This window comes from Siniperca chuatsi, linkage group LG11 (assembly GCF_020085105.1).
Source record: "Siniperca chuatsi isolate FFG_IHB_CAS linkage group LG11, ASM2008510v1, whole genome shotgun sequence".
NCBI lineage: Eukaryota > Metazoa > Chordata > Actinopteri > Centrarchiformes > Sinipercidae > Siniperca > Siniperca chuatsi.
The window spans coordinates 13310370-13328065 of NC_058052.1; the positions used below are offsets into that span (position 1 = coordinate 13310370).

At 37.1% G+C, this 17696-nt stretch overlaps 1 protein-coding gene across 6 annotated transcripts in view; it reads left to right on the top strand.

Annotated features, from left to right (window-relative positions):
- Positions 1-17602, top strand: part of khdrbs2 (KH domain containing, RNA binding, signal transduction associated 2) — a 61615-nt gene extending 44013 nt beyond the window's left edge. Inside the window, exons 7-15 of one of the 6 annotated variants that reach the window (XR_006379966.1) lie at positions 6134-6216; positions 7607-7665; positions 9453-9549; positions 11206-11262; positions 11576-11645; positions 12016-12068; positions 13882-13964; positions 15119-15202; positions 17273-17602. Coding sequence is in view for 2 of the 6 variants with exons in the window: in XM_044215093.1 (XP_044071028.1) it covers positions 6134-6216; positions 7607-7665; positions 9453-9547 (237 nt within the window). In the remaining 4 variants the exon portion in view is untranslated. The other 5 variants (XR_006379968.1, XR_006379967.1, XR_006379969.1 and 2 more) reach the window with 5 other exon arrangements.
- Positions 17603-17696: the final 94 nt, after the last annotated feature.

Sequence of the window (17696 nt, forward strand, 5' to 3'; positions counted from 1 at the left end):
ATCAGATAGTATGACAGATCTATCAGTCACATGACTAAATCCTTGGTGCAGCCACTGTTTTGTTTCCTGCAGCACAGCATTTTGGAGTTGCATTATCCCTCATCCTTTTATGCACAGTCAACACAACAAGTTATTAACATCGCTGCACAAGCTGCCAGAAACCAATTTGCATAGGATTGCTTATTCATAACCGGTGCATACACATGTAGTTATGCATGCATCCTGTAGTTTGCAGTCATTGTGTTTAGTGAATGAATGACAGACTTTTGTTTTATCCTCAATTTGGGGTGAAGTTCCCTTAAACAGTTCCTGTGTTTCTGCTGTGGAGCAGGTCATCATGTAACAGGGAGTCCTCTGGAGACTGTAGTGATTAATGGACTCTGTCATGGTGTCAGTGTCGTAAAACTAATGCAGTGACAGTGACCATTATTGTACCTCTTAAAAGACAGCAGCGATTCAGAAGTGAAGTGGATTGCAGTGCTTCGCTGTGGAGTTTGGGGGATTCAGTGTGTATAAAGTTAGGTTATCACTTCCATGGAATGAGCTACAAATATTTTTACAAGTTGAAGTCAGCTTCGTTGTGTTAGTTTCATGGTTCTGGGCTGATACAATTCACATGTTGTCATATGAAATCCTCCTAATCCAGAGATTGATGATGAAGCTTTCAATTTTAAGGAAACATGTTAACATAGTGCCACCAAATCATCTGCTGTGTGTCTGATAGATATCTCTGTCTCATACAGTTAAGTGCCAGTGGGCTTTTAGCATCATTTCAGATGAGCTCTTTAGTGATCCAGTAATCCAGGATCAATTGATCGTTAGGCCAATTTACCAAAGAAAAAAGTCAGTCCGGTCCTTTAAGGTGAAGTGTTTTTTACTTATCTATCAAGACCATTAGCACAAGGTTGTTTCTAGCTTTCTGGTTTACATTTAGGTGAATGTACTATACCATGAGATAAGCTTAAGGTACATTTTGATAAACAAAGTTTGAGGCAGACATAATTAAAAATGCAAACCGTTAATGATGGGTTAGCTTTTTTAAACTCTTTGACAATTATTGGTCATATTTATTACATAAAGAAACTAAGCAATCAGCCACCCATCTGCATTAAGCTGCAAAATGAATCTCCCATCTGTACTATAATGTGAAAGTGCTTAAAATGCAGATCTGTTATGCAGTCAAAAGAGGTCTGTTTCCCAGTGATAAGTTATCTGCTAGTTCAGCAATCACCCAATGTCTACTGTGTAAAATTATTAAAATTACAATTGTACCAGAGAAATTTTCTGTCCACTATTGAACTCTTATAGTACAGTATGGGTTCTAATGTGGCATTACTTTTCAGACTATGTAATTTTGATGCATTTATGAAAAGTGTATTTTATGGTTTCCCACATAAAAGCCCACATTTCAGCTTGATTCTTGTGAGTCATTAATATGAAAATTACCTTACTGAGATATATTATTATAGGTGTAGTGCTGAGGTATACTTTAATAGATGAAGTTGCTGCTAAAGTGTTAAAATTACCACTAATAACCATGATTTTGTGAATTTTAAACAAGCGTTAGTGAACAAATGTTACTAATCCCCTAGAAAGAGCAGCTGTGAGACATTTCACTGTAATCAATAAAGGTTCCTCCATGTGAAAAGTGGAAAGGGAGAGTGGAGGGAGATTAAATATGTGATTGATGGCATTTTGTATAGACTAGGACCATGGCATCAGTTTAATGTTAAAGATCAAATCCCATCTGGATCAAATCTTATCTTTTAATGTCAAGGCTGATGATAGAAGAGAGGAATCTGAGAGTGATACAGGATTCTGTCCCTGACAGCAGACCATGAATTGTACAAATTGCTGGTAAAAATTGAAAGGCATAGCTTGGTTTTTAAACCTGAGGCCTGCAACCATACCGAGGCAGTGCGGGAAATGCCATAATGTGATTAAACACAGAGCTTTGGGAGGCTTTGAAAAAAAAAAGTCTAATCTATCTACTGTGGAAAAAGCAAAAGGACATCCTTTTGAAATGGGGGAAAAACTCTCCCCATATCATCTGTTTCATGAACATAAAAGATGCGTGAGATTCGTGAGGTTCTGTATATTTCTTGAAGGAGAGCAGTTTCTCAGGCCACCTTTATGCACATCTGCTGTAATTGCTTTATAACAATAGGTTCAGATACACTGCTGAGTTCACATTTGTTAGATTAATTATGGAAATTCTCCATGCAGAACTCTCCTGTTTATTAAAACAGATGTATGACACACACTTCCACTCGATTATTTAATAGAAAAAAAACTCAGGTAGAATGCATAATGGCCTCAGTCATATCATCAGGGACTGAAGCCGCCTGTGAGGGGAGAAGCAGACAGATGCAGTTACATTTAATGCTAAACTCTACAAGCACACCAAGTGCTACAATAACATTTGAAGACTGAGAAATGCCTGTCAGATTTGTTTATTTTGTTTTTGAGCCTCCGTTCAGCCAATATGACATAATGTCGTTATTCTTGAAAGTAATCAAAGTTCAATCTCATCATACGTATTTCATGCGGTGAAATTTGCCCTTTTCTCAAGTTTAACCATGACACAATTTGAGTAAATATATTCAAAAGTAAACTTGTACTTTAAGTGTATAACCAACAACAAAAGGTGCATGCTGATTGAATTTACACAGGTAGAAAGCAGTGAAAAGCAGCATCTATTCACTGAGACAAAAGGCTGCAAATCTCATTTTCCTCCCCATTCTACTGTGTGGAGAGGCATTCACAAGCAGCTCCCTATGAAGATAAGTCACTGTCAGGGGACATACAGGTTGTCAATTGATAATGAAGCACAGAGCTAAGGGCCTTTAGGTTCTCGCTGTCCTAATTACACTGAGCGAGGACTCTCCACCCTTGTGTTAACATTTGATTTATTTCCTCTGCCTTGTTAGAGAGGACAGTGAAAGGACCATGTGTTTTTACAGATGAGTGTCAAACTAGAAGAATCATCATTAATTAGGGGCCAGACTATTTACACATAGTACCTTGTCGAATCTCAATGCAGCCTGTGTTGTGGATCAAAGTAAAACTGAGGTCAGCACAGAGATAAGTGTGATGAACATTTTGTTAGGTTTTCTTTGAGCTGACACTCAATTAATGGCTTCATCACACATTACAGCTATTGCATTGTGTCTCCCTAACAATGCTGTATTGTCCCTGTTAAAGACTTTAACACATAAATTAATATAATTTTTATACAAATCCTTTCATGTATAGTTTGACCAAAAACAAAAAATCTTAACTTAAGGTTTGCCTACTAGCCTTTTCTAGAGCTTTCTATTACATCTCATTGTCTTCCTCAGCGGTCAGAATTTGGTTGTGCTTGGTTGTCATGGAGATAGCTCGGTCGTCATCACATAATTCATCACTCTAATTTGTCATCAAACTTTTATAAACCTATACAGTTATAGTTAATCAGAAATCTAATTTCAAAATTAATTTTAAAAATGGATGCTAAACCAAAAGTGCTGCTCCAGAAGTCTTATGCCCATTAACCCCCACCCTTTATTAGCGCTATACTAAAAAAAAAAGTGGTGCTGCAGACAAAAAAGGATGCAGACAACTTATCACTTAACCACTTGAAATTCATACCAGTTTTTGGACCAGGACAAACTGTCAGTTAACCTTAAACCTGACATTTTTATATGTCTAAAGGCAGCACAAATATTATTACAGTTCATTGGTAAAAAAAAAAAAAATCACCCTTTTATTAAATATACTGTGAAGAACTCAAGTTTTACATGACTTCTCATTCCTGTAATTCTTTATCATAAATGAAGGGTTTCTTTTTATAATACGTTTGACTGAAATTAATCCACTGACTGCTTTACATTTATGGTCCAGTGTGGAGCGATTTGTCATATGGGATTGCTAACAAAACAGTCAATTACTGAGATATGCAGGTCTCTGACTGCCTTTGTGGGGAAAGGCTCATGCAAGAAAAGGAGAAGTATTGGATCCCCTGAACAACTTAATCCCTGACATAATCCCTAACTTTAATTTAGTCAAATTCATGTTCACACAAATAAAGCAACACAGGAACCATTACCAGACAGGAGAGGGAGAGTGTGTACAAGGGATGTAATTTCTTTTGTGTTGCTGCACTTGATGGCCTTCACACTGATGTGTCTGCTTTTGTGTCACAAAGCATTACCAAAAGCAACCACACCTAAAGCAAGATGATATTTACTCTGTTGTTAAAGGCAGACATGGAGGAGTAATGCGCAGCATAAACCAGCTTCACTGAAGCGTTCAACACATTTCAGTCTGCTGATTTAAAATGTTTCTCTAAAAGGAGCTGAACACTTGTATGTATCATGGTATGAAACAGCAAGCTTGGAAAGGATAAGAAGAGATTAGATCCTGATAAAAAAAGAAACAATCAGTTCAAACTCCACTAAATATCTTTTAATGAGCAAGATCCAACAATTACAACAGCAGACAATTGCTAAGTTTACTGTTCTGCTCACACTTTGGCCTTACTCCAGTTAAGGTGTTATTCAGGTTAAGCTGTTCACATGACCTTTGGTCCGCTGAGATTGACTGCTGTCATGAATAAACCATTCAACAGAATATTATGTGGAGTACTTTTTCCAGACAGATCTGGCCACACAAAGGCGTAGGTTTGGTTTAAATAAATTATAATGAAATTGGTAGTATGACAATTAGATAGAAATTAGAAATGCTATGTAAATTGCTGCTTTATTATTGAACTAACCTATAACAATTTCTAGTTTCCTTGATAGAAACAGCCTGAAAGTTGCCTGAGATGCAAAACCCAGGGCACAAAGACCACCAAACACTCGCTTCTGCTAACAAAACTTAATTGCTGTGAGTGCACAGTCATAATTGAAAGGAACTCTGATGAGCATTTCAACATTTCGATCCACTCCTCGCTTCTCTGATCTGGATTTTGGCAGCTGGACAGTCACAGGATGTTGTTGTGTTTAGAGAGATTTTAGGAGTAAATCAGCGGAAACTGTAAAAGTGAGATGGGCAAAAATGGGATTTTGAAAAGTGAGGGGGACATGTCCACCCTATCCCCTGTGGAAGTGACATCCTTGAGTCCACCAGCAATGAAAAAGATGAAAAGGTGCAGCAACCTTCTCAGTGTCTAATACATGGATCCTGAATTGATGATATTATGTGAACATTGGATAGTTTATGCAGATGACAAAACACTAAAGTGAAAAGAATGAGATGTTTACATGCCAGAGTAACCAATTTGATATTAGAAACTTTTAGCCAGCCCCTCTGTGGTTTCTTCTTCTAACCGAGTTATAATGTTTACTTGAATTGTTCCAAAACCAGGTTACTTGCATAAGTGGGTTGATACCAGAGTCCTCTGTCGATGTAAACAGTCACTAACTGGATTAATGGGGGCTAATTGTCATTACATAATTATATTACATTGCATATTGTCATCTTAAAATGCAATACTGACACTGTATTATATACTGTTTATATACTGTATTATATACTGTTTCCTCATCAAACACAGCAGAGGCCTTTCACAGAACGATCTTTCCTCTGTGCTGGAAGAGGACAACAGTGCTATGTGTTGATGAGAAATATACAAACAAGAGTAATATATAGGGGTTTTACCTGCTTTACAACTGCACAGAATGGGCCCTTTAATTGTTTTATTGTGGTTACCAATACTTACAATATTGGAGGAGAGACATTCTGCAAAGCATCTATACAACTGTACATAAATTTAGGAAGTATTTACTGTGTGCTGCATGCTGTTTACGCATTTTATTGTTATTGAACATGACTGTAGTTGTTCCTTGCTGGTGTTTTGTGCTTGTTTCTCGAGTAGCTACTTATCAATAGTTGAGATCCATATTGCAGTTTAAGACTCAGAAGGTGTCCATTAGGCTCCACTACTGAGTCATGTTCCCTGCGAACCTTAATCAATAATCTCTGTTGGACATTCATTTTTCCTGTTTCCTCTCCTACTATGGACACAAAGTAATGGACTTTGCCTGTGGAGCTGAATATTGATTATTTTAATATACATCTCTAACCAGTCAGACTGGATAGAGATGAGGAGACAAGTCGACTTTAATGCTTACTGCATGTTTCCTCGCAGGGCTACGACGATGGGTATGGTGGAGAATATGATGATGAGAGTTACGAAGCCTATGAGGATAACTACAGCAATCAGTCAAAGAGGTGATGTTTACACACACACAAATGCTGGATAAACAGAAAATCACCATCTGTCTACTGTTACCTATAATACAGCATGTGAAAAGTCCACTGTGACCAGCTGTCTTATGGGTCATCACTGCTGTGCATTTCAACATATACAGTAAATGTTTTCACATTTCACATAATAAGTTAAGACCTCCACTTAAATTACTTTGTTTACTCACAACATTTAGCCTGAAACATGAATTAGCACCTTGCTTATTTAATTTGATAAAGGATAATGGCCTTTACACACCGGGAGTGTTTTATTGTGTGGTTAATTCGCACGTCAATATATTTTTTTGAGCTGTTGTTTTTGTTATGAGTACATTCACAGAGAACAAATGCAATGCAAATATTACACAGCGAAAAAGCAGCGTTTTTTTTTCGGAATGAGGTACATATTTCTGAGTTTTCTCACAGTGAATAAAGGCATCAACCAATGAAGTTGCGTGGGAATGGACGTCACGTTACAACTCCTAATGACAATGGCGGACCTGTTTGATTTAGTTTTTGTCCAAAGAAGCGCAGACAGAGGGAATTTCTGCAGCAGCAGCACAGTGAAAGCGTGATCCCAGTGAGAAAGAGAGAGATTCCACCTGGATGTCTATGATGTTGTGACAGCTCAGGCAGAAGTGTGTGATTGAGGTGGTGCTGCTGACCATCCTGTCCTGAGTGTCTGTGTGGGCAGAGGTGAAGATCATATTTGACAGACACGCTGTCTACTGGAACAGCTCCAACCCCAAGTCAGTTTTAGTATGAGCTGGGGCGAATCTTTTATTGAACAAGAGTTGCAACTGTTGCAAATCCGGCTCACTGCCGTTATGAATAGTCTTGAAGCAAAATATTCGCAGGTGCGTACTTCGCATTTTCGTGCCATTTATTTGTCACGCCCCCAGTGTGTAAAGGCCTTAAGCCTGGTGATATTTATGTTTTTCTTATTGTCAACAAATCCCATGAAAAGATCAAAACCAACAATGAATTGCTATTATACTAACATGTCTTGTCTGTGTAGCCAAAGCCAAACATATCAGTGAGCAACTTGGGCACTGTAGTTAATCCCACATATACCGTCCTGCTGCTGTAAACACTCACATCAATGTGTATTAATCCGCAGCTGAAAATAGTCCCGAACAAATGCACTATTTACACCTGTTTGAGTAACATTTGCTAAAAAAATACAGTGCCCAGCTGTTTTTAGGAAATTACTGACTTTTTTATAGTGAAAAAATATATGTTTGTGACCTGTTCTACGACCTGTTCTACGTCTTCAGTATGAACCAGTGGGCTTGGGGCTGAGTGACACAGACAGTGTAGGGAAGTTAGAAATTGTTCTTCATTTTGACTGATGTTTCCACTCTGTCTGATTTAGCATTTCAGAATATTATGAATATGGACATGGAACCAGTGATGAATCCTACAACAACTATGGTAAGTACAGCGTATTTTGTTGATCCAAATATCAGTCACACTCTTTTTGTGTTAAATGTTATCCCTTCTCTCTCTGCTGTAAATTGTTTAATGTAGCAAAATGTGATTGTCATAATCACACTATTAGAGCTGAAACAATTATTTGATTATTTGATAAGTCGATCCACGGAAAATGATATGGCAACTTGATAACTGATCAATCATCAATCAAATTCCAAACATTCTCTATCTCCAGCTTCTAAATTGCGAGAATTTGATGATTTTTCTCTGTTTTACCTCATTGTAAATTCAATATCTTTGGCTTTTGGACTGTTGGTCATACAAACAAGCAATTTGAAGATGTCACCATGGGCTTTAGGAAATTGTGATTGTGAGAAATTGTGATTTTTCACTATTTTCTGACACTTAGTCAATTCAACTTAGACAATTAGTCAATTCATTGAAAATTGGTAGGTTATTTGATAATGAAAATAACTGTTAGTTGCAGCTCTACACACTACTTATGGAAAGTCCAGCATTAGGTTGTACTACATCTAGTAGCATCAGTATTGTCACTATTGCAACCAATTTCTGTCACAGTAATATGTGCATCCATTCAGTGTGCAATATCAACTCCTCTCCTAAAATGTTTTCCAGTGCAATCCTTTCTTGACTTAAAGCCAGTGATATTTCACTAATTTGCCTCTATTGTTTTGTCTTTGTTTAGTCAAATTTGTGGACACTGTGTAAGATTTTACAAACAAATGTTTTAAGAAACATCCTTGGACCTTATTTAAATTAATTCCTGACAAGAAACAAGTCTTGGCCACACAATCCTGGCTGCTGCTTCACTGATATGTAAAAGATGTTTCACAGCAGAGAAACAAAGGAAAAAGCCTTGTGGTTCCAGCCCACTTCTAATCATCATCACCCAGGGAGCCGCTCCTGCATGCATCACCCCTCCTACCTTCCTGGCTACGAGCTGTATTTGACTAGAACAGTAAATGTGCCAGTGGAAGCTCAGGGGGCTAACTGATGCCCGTTGTAAAGGTGGACTGTTTTGCCTTTTGGAAATGTGCCCTCATTGGCTTATTACAGAAAAGCTGTTACTATCTGCTTAGTAACCTCTGCTGTGCACACAGCACTGCTGTCCGGTTAAAAAAAAAAAAAATCTTGTATCTCCAGAACAACTGTTTAGGATGTTGCTGTATTTTTACATTTTTTAATGCTCCAAAGATTTTTTTTTTTACAAGGTTTCATAAGCAAGATAATCTCCAAATTACCTCAAACCATGTAAACAAGTGAAACACGTAAAGCTTCAAATTTAACCAAAAATGTTAAAATCACCAAAAGTGGAGTTACAAGGCTGTCACATGACAGCGACGATAAGCTGGTTGCCACAGCGGGTTTTCAGGCTCATTCATTTTCAGCACATTGAATTGTGCACTGGGGTGTTGAGGTCGGACCAAAACCAAAACCAAGGGGGCAATGATTTGATTTTCTGCTCCATAAACACTTTTCTTATTTGGAAGCAGTGCAATGTGCCATGCAACAGAGGTGGCCATCTTTATGTAATTTGGCTCAAAGGAAGGACCTGCTGACAGTCAGATCTCAGTATTGGTCCAGTAGAGGACAAAGAGCTTATGAAATTAATTTTCTGTGGAGAGAAACCTCTATAGTACCTGGGACAGGATTTGCTTGCTTGAATTTTCTTGTCTTTGGTTAAATGGATTGTGAGAGGACAGTATACGATACCTGAGCTCACAGTCTGTGACATGAACTTTCTCGGCACTTAACTGTTTTTGCAGAGGAGGAGTGGACGACTACCCGTCCCAGTCTCAAAGCCCCAATTTTACGGCTGACAAGAGGGGGGTACAGAAAACATCCCTATGGCAGATACTGAAGGTGCTCCAGATATGTGACCTGCAATTTCAAACTATATATTTTTTTAATTCTGCATAAAATGTTGTAACATTTGCCTTTTTGTTCGTCTCCTTCAGAAATTGAAATAAAAAATAATAAACCGATTAAGGTTGTTTAATTGGCTGTTTAAATGCCCTTCATGCCACCCCTATCCGCCCCAAACAAATGGTAGTTATCTCAGATTTTTTACATTAAACTGCATATTTTTTCTTATAAATTATGTCTCTGATTTTGACAACTTAGTTTCCATTTACTGCCTTTAATGCAGTGATTATCAAGGTTTACTAGCCAACCCCTGTAATTCCAGGAAAAAACTATATAATATTTTTGCCTTTTGAGATGCTCTCTGTGTCGGATTAGGCAATCATAGAGTCATAGTTTCTTGCCGTGACTTGACCAAGAGACATGGAGACTGTATGTTGACCAATCATAGCTGTGCTGTACATCGGCGATTTCACTGTTTCACTTGACAGCACTAACAGCTGACAGTTTTTCCTAATTTTTCATAGTATAAGAAAACAACGCACAAACCTGGCTCATTGTGGGTCACCCAAAATTACTTTACAGGCAGGGTGAGTCGTTAACCACTTCAAATTTAAAATGTATCTTTTTTCAAACTCCACCACCTTTCTCCGCAGTTCACTGAACAGTCTGGCGGTGGGCTCAGTCTGGTTTAAGTGGATCTTTGCCAGACTAACACCTTAGCAAAAGCCTTGTGAGATTTCGACTGGCTTCTTCAAGACAAGGCTTTTTCCACAAATGTATTCATTATTTGGCTTAGTAAAAATAAATTAAGGGTGGTTTTGTGGTTACTTTGTCTCTTGAAGCTTCTGCAGATTAGTGTTGGTCTGCAGAAGCTCCAGCTCTGTTTAATTCCAATTGTGGCTTTAACTGGTTGCATGATTTGCAAACATCATTATTATGGTAACAGGCAGAGAACCACATACTGCTCTGAACACAAATGACCTGATAAACTCCATTAAAGGCAACAGATGGAAACCAAACCTTTTTCCAGAATTGAAGACCTCGATGCAAAGTCTAAATGACCTGGACATTTCTTGTAAAAATGTTTAATGTTCAGAAATCTAAATAAGTCCTCAAGTTTCCCCATAACTGATTGCTATATGAAACTCTGATGACTTCATGGTAAAAGTTCATGGAGTTGATACCACAGACTAAAGTTAGCCTAAGTTATATTGTGATTTTAAATGATATAAGATGTGAGATCGTAATCGTGCAAAACACATTTTGTTGTTTGGGTTGAAAGCAATCAGCAATATACAGTGTGATTTATAATGCGTGCTTTGTTCTTTGTGTAATCTGTATTTGTACATAAAGCATTTAATAAAAACAACATAAACATCAACACAGTGTGTAAGACTCTCTAAATAGGTGGCTATGGAGCTATAAATTGGTATTGTTTCTGCAGTTTGATAACATAACTGACACCAAGACCATTTAACATTTGTTTTCAGGTAACAGCTAACTCGTTTTATAAAGAAAACCCACCAACCTGTCCTGTCTCCAAATGACACATTTGTTAAATAATTTATATTCCTGCTCAATCGTCCTTGAATCTTTGATTACTTTCTTATTTAGAAAACTAATAAATTTCTTTTCTTAATCCATTCTCTGAAGTTTTACATCATTAAACAGACACTGATTGACTCTGAGAATGATACGGAGTTAAAAGAGGTAAGAAGTCCTCATATATTCTCATAATAATGCCTTAAATACACTCAGTGTTTGAAGCTGGCTCGTGAAGAGCATAATGGGCCCTACAGGATGTAGATGTTGGTGTTCTCCCTCTGATAGTATGTTACTGCTGAGTGAAAAGAAACAGCACACTCAGTGTGTCTTTTCTCTGCAACACATCGATGTCTCTGCTAACCTCTTTCTGCATTTCTGTCATTTAACCTGCGAAAGCTGTATATGCACTGTAATTTTCCGTACTTTAAACATCAGAGCTGAAGTCCATTTAGCGATTTGAATTCTCTTTTCTGATTAGTACACCTGAAGCCTGGCTCTCATTAAGAGTGTAGATCACGGGACTGAAAGGAAGACTAAACACTAAGCAGGTAATCCTAATAATAATGCTAATGTAATCATCAAATGCTAACTTCCACTTTTAAAAAAGTAAACCTGCCCTTTTTAACGCCAAATAAAATCCCTTTATATCTCTAACTAAACAGTCCATAAGGAATTCAGCTAACCTGTGATAAAAGAAATAATAAGTTATAATAAAAGACACTAAAATAATGTCCGGCAAACTAAACATCACATCAGTTTTTTCACAGTGATGGAATGTAATGACTGTCCAGTGCTATATATTGCATACATTGCATACGTATTATATTGCATGCAGTCTATTAGTCTATACTTGTTTATTATTGATGATACATAGGATTGACATATTCTTTATCATACTGTTTTGTTTTTTCCCTATAGATAAAGAAACACACTATTGTGTGATTTGGTCAAAGCAGAGAGGGATGTAACAGGTGAGTGGATATATTCACCAGGAATGTGGTCACATTGTCACAGGATTCTCTAGGTTTCCATCTATACAAATTACTTATTGATTTGTATTGAACTTTATTGAAATCATCAGTGGTCAGTAGTGATTTCTTTTGTATTTACGTTTAACATTTAAATGAGACATAATTAACAGGAAATCAGCAGGTTTAGCTAATTTTGCCTCTGTGATTGATTTCATTTTCCAGCCAATTAGCAAAGAATTTAAATTCTTACTTTGACTCATAGCTTACAGTTTATAACATACTGAAACTTCCCCTATGTTAATGAGTAAAACTTCCTTTTAACTTGTCCATTTATGATTTGTGATTAAGAGTAATACTGTGGTTGACTGTGTGCACACTATTAAAGGATTGAAATATAATTTCTATCCCGCTGCACATTCTCATGAATCCACCATTAAAGCTCATTTACATCAACTACAAGTGTTACAGTACGCAGTTTTTATAACTCTGACATCTCATTAAAAACGCAATAACGCATAGACATGCAATTAAAATAATGGAAACAAAAGGGATAAAGGAAAGAAAATCTTACTAAAACGGCAATGTTATTAGAAGCAGTTAATCATCTGATTAGTAGAACAGCGTAGTGACTATATGAGGTTGGCTTGTAGAGAAGTATGTGTATGCACTGTGGTTGGATAGACTTTAATATTAATTATACACTAAGAATGTAGAAAACCAAACTGAAGAATTTTCATCATTTAGTAAATAAAAATAATAATTACCATACCTACATTACCTATTATTACATACCTTCTTTTTCGTCAAACAAATGTGATTATTTTTTGTTCTGCACCAGGTATTTGCATCTTTCCTTTCTGCTGTTTCTGTAATAAATCCTATTTGTGTGTTTTATAGCTGTGCAAATACAGCTACACTTAATCCCTATGGACAGATACCTGCTGACCTATGTATAATTCATGCTCTTCCTCTGACACGTTTTCCAAAGGTGCAATTCTTTTTGAAAATGTATTCAAAGGCATACAAATACACACACATTTGTCCTAAAATGATTTTATTTTTTCCGTAATATAGCAAATATGTTGATTTTTACCACAAAAAAAAAACCACCAAGTTGTCATCACTCTTAATGGGCTGTAGTAATGACTACAAAGCATGTTAATAGGACTAATTGAGATAGGCAAGACAACTTTCAGAGCCAAAGTTATTTCTTTTCAAGACAATTCAACTATTCAACTTAAATACCCTCTGATTGGTTTTCATCATAATAAGATTAGTAAAATATATGAATACTTACAAATGTAGAGCTTAGGACTTTTGTTGCAACAGCTTGTTACAGAAGGCTTTACTGTAGTTAATGCTTCATTCAGTAACAAGAAATATTAAATCAAGAACAAAGAGTCGGTCATTTGTCAGTCGCTATAGATTTAATGAAAGAACATTCATCAAAACTTCATGAAACAAATTACATTTAAACTGGGATAAAATCATGGCAGTTTTCCATTTTTCTCCACCTGTCTTTTTCAGACATTATTATATGAGGGGGTCTGTACAACCGTTATTTGCTTCTGCTTTACCTTCCATATGGTGGCCAAAATAATAGGTATACATAGTGGAGTTTTTTCTACAATGATGCGCAGAAAACATTGTTGCTGAAATCATACTGTGCTGCAGTGCTGTTCAGTTGTACAATTACTAGACAGTCTCATTGCGATGTAGTCTAACTCTGCAGTGCTGCAACATGAGTCACATCATGCTCCCTTTGCCTTTTTGCAAAATAGCATTTTCTACTTGTACTTGTGCTTCTTTCCAGTGCAGCAGGCACAGGAATCTGCTCCCAGAGGACTGAAGCCATCAGACATGTTCAGGCCCTTCATCAGTCAGGAAAGTAGCTTGGTACGTATTTCAAGTTGTTCTCCGTAAAGCCTCTAACTATAAAGCTGTCTACATTCTTCCTCTGCACTGAGTTGGAAAAGATTAGTTGTTGAGGTTACATGAAGAATTACTGTGCCAACTTAATGCAAAATTAACAAGACGTCTTCACTTTGCACCTCATGAATAGATCACGTTGTCATACAGGATATTTTTCAAGCCAGTTTTCTCAGAATACATTATTGTAAATCAGCAATGAGCTACAGCAATGTGCTATTAAATAAATAAATATAAAGAAAACAACATGCTCAAGGGAAATATGTCAGGGAACAAGGCAGTAAAGCAGCTCAGACATTGCTGATCGGACGGATTCATGTCATTCATGGATGATTGTTGATTCAATCCAAGTCAAGTTTTGTTAGAAGCGAAGCGGTTATGAAACTGACACAAATAAAATGATGATGATTAAATATCTGTAAGTGAATTATTGCAAATAGCTGTAAATATAATTCCCTATTTTCACCTCTTTTACTTCCAAAGTTTGCTCTGTGACTTGTTTCTTAAAACTAACTCTCGTGTCTATTTGCACCTATGGGCTGGAAGTGATCAGTGCTGCTGGAGACTCTGTGTATGCCAGTGGTGTTCATGCAGCCTTTACCAGAAGCGCTCTCATATCCATTTTCATAACAGGCCCGCGGCCAGCACGAAACCAGCCAAGAGCTGAAATCCCAAAGCCTGCTACGGATGTTGATGCATTTCATAAAGTGAATGCCGCTGATAAAACTCTCACATTCAGATTACAAAAAGGATTTCAAAAAATAGTCATTACTCATTGTGCATTTTTCTTGTTTAGCACAAAGAATGGAGTCTAAGGTGCTTATAAAGACTTTGCAGCTGTCTTCACGTCTCTTTGCCATTAGTCCACACATGGATCCACTGTGATTCTTGTCCATTAGGCAGTCGTGGGCTGCAGCCTTGGGCGCAGTAAAACACAGGCAGCTGTTTGTTTTGTTGGTTTGCCAAGTTTATCACCTTTGGCAACATTGTTTATGCAGCCACAGCACCCTTAATAGAATACACATTAGTCTATTTAATCTGCTTATGCATCTGTTCCTGTGAAAAAATAAGGATACATTCTTTTTATATTATTATTTATTTATTTATTTTTTTTCACACAGAGATACATTTGGACTTGGAGAGGAAAGATGATGGAACATGAAAGGTGAAAAGAAAGGTTGCAAAGACTGACAAATGACTCACAGGTAAAGACGTGATTGTGTGTATCAGCTGTTACTTTTCACTATTAGAATAACCTACATGCAATTTATCTTTGTCTATGTATTTGCAGTTGATTTGCTCTGTATTTCAAAAAACAATCCTGGTCTTTTTTTAGTCTGAATCTTACTGTTTTTGGTGAATGTACTTGCTCTTTTGGAAACACTTTTATTGTCCAGTCCAGTGGGGCCAAAGAAATACAAGACTTTAAAATGTTTTTTCAACAAAAAAAAACTTCCTTTCTTCTTTTGGACCATTTTAATGTCTTAATAGCTGTGTTAGCTGGTCATGTTTCACATCTCACTGTAAACAAAGCTGTTTCACACAGGTTGAACCTGAAAATCGTTCTGCAATGTGAAAAACGCTCTTAATTAATTTTTTGATGTAATAACTGTTGGTGGCATTCATTAAGGCCCTCAAGTAAGTTGGACTGTTTAAAAGCCATTTGAAGATACTACTTCTTTGACCTCATTCGACTCTTAGCAAATTGTTTCCAGCAGCTCTCACATTCACTATTTCTACATTAACGGTAGTGACAACACACATAGCAGTGTTATGCTACGTGTCGGGAACTTTGGCCAAAGGGTTGTAAAAAAACAGAACTTTACTTACTAAGAAATAGTTCGACGTGTTTGGGAAATTCTCTTATTTGCTTTTTTGCCAAGAGTTAGATGAGAAGATCAATACTACTCTTATGTCTATACAGTAAATATGAAGCGACAGCCAGCAGCTGGTTAGCTTAGCTTAGCAGACTGGAAACAGGAGGAAGCAGCTAGCCTGGCTGTAGCTTCATATTGACTGTATAGACATCAGAGCGTTATCAATGTTCTCATCTAACTCTCAGCACGAAAGCCGAGAGTTAGATGAACAAGAATAGTTCTACATTTATTCCTTTCCTAAGTAGTGTACTTAATCTTACCCTCCTAGTGCTGTCACTGACTTAGTAATGAGATGAGAAAAGTTGAAAAATAGGTATAAATGTGTATGATTGAAAACAGAGGTTGCACAACTTGAGTTGATACCAACAGATTCTGCAGTCATGTAATGATACCATCTGCTTATGGGTTCAGACTGGCTGAGAGAGAGAGACATCCTCAGATATGCAACATGCTGTACTCGCTAATTCAGTCAACGGCTGTGTGAACCAATAAATGATGGCTGCACACTCTTTTGTGCCAACTCTCATGCTTAGTGCCTTATTTTCTTGAATGATTGCACCTATTTGCTCTTAACAAGACAATAAATGCTCATTTGAAAAGGTTGAGGTGAGAGTGAGGAGGTCCATCTCCTTCCATCTCCATCTCAAGGACGAGCTGATTGTCTTTGGCTAAAAGCTGCATCTCCATACAGAACGTCACCCTGGATGTCGCACGCCTGTTGACAGATTATAACTGGGGGATTTATAATTAGACAGCCAGTGGATCGAGGGGAATTACCATACTGCATTTAATGCGCACCCATCCAAAATGTCAGACTCAGGGCTCAAAGGCTCGCTGCATATACAAAGTACTACACACCAAGGACACAATGCCATTTGTCATACATCCTCAGAATCAATTCAGACAGATAAGCTCTACATATTATTATAGGCCTATTGACTGATGAGAAGATAGATACCACTCTCATATCTGTCCTTTAAATATGAAGCTACAGCCAGGAGACGGTTAGCTTAGCTTAGCATAGTCCATCACATAACCATCCATGAAACCAAAAATGGTTGTCTTTACACTTCTTTCATGTAAGGATTAAACGAACGAGATATAATATGTTAAATAGTGAGCTAGAAGGCAGATTGTTTTGAGAGCTAAGAGCTAAGCTAGCTGTTTCCAGTCTTTATGCTAAGCTAAGGTAAGCATCTCTTAAATCTAGCTTAATATTTAGCATGCACACGTAAGAGTGGTATCAATCTTCTCATCTAATTCTTGGCAAGAGAGCAAATAAGTGTATTTCCCAAAATGTCCAACTATTCTATTAAATATTTGCATTTATTTTGCACTTTGCTCTTTGTTGATTTTCATTATACAGTGTATGTTTCTCTGTTCTTTTTTGTGTTGCAGGTTGTCAAGTGCTATGAAGACAACATAGTCGCATTCCTGGTGGACAATAAAACTTTTAACTTGTGCTAAAGCATCTAAGTGTCAAATTTTTTTGACATGTAAAAATGTCCTCAGGTTAGCAAATTTTTATTTCAACCAAAATCTACACAAAGTGATAGTGCATGTTGTCCTTGCAGCAGAAAAAAACACTTAGAACTGTTATGTTAGAAATGTGTTTTTAGCATAATGTCACTTCTGTTCGGTTTTATTATAACAATATTTTGTATTCTGGTCAATGTTATGCCCTAAAGTAAAAACACTTAACATTGGAAATACATAAGAAAATCTCAACACGACTGCATCTTATTTTAGCCGTGTTGTCATCTGGCTACCGCTGTCATTATCAACCTGAGTCTGTGTCTGTTCCCAGCTCACTAATAAATGG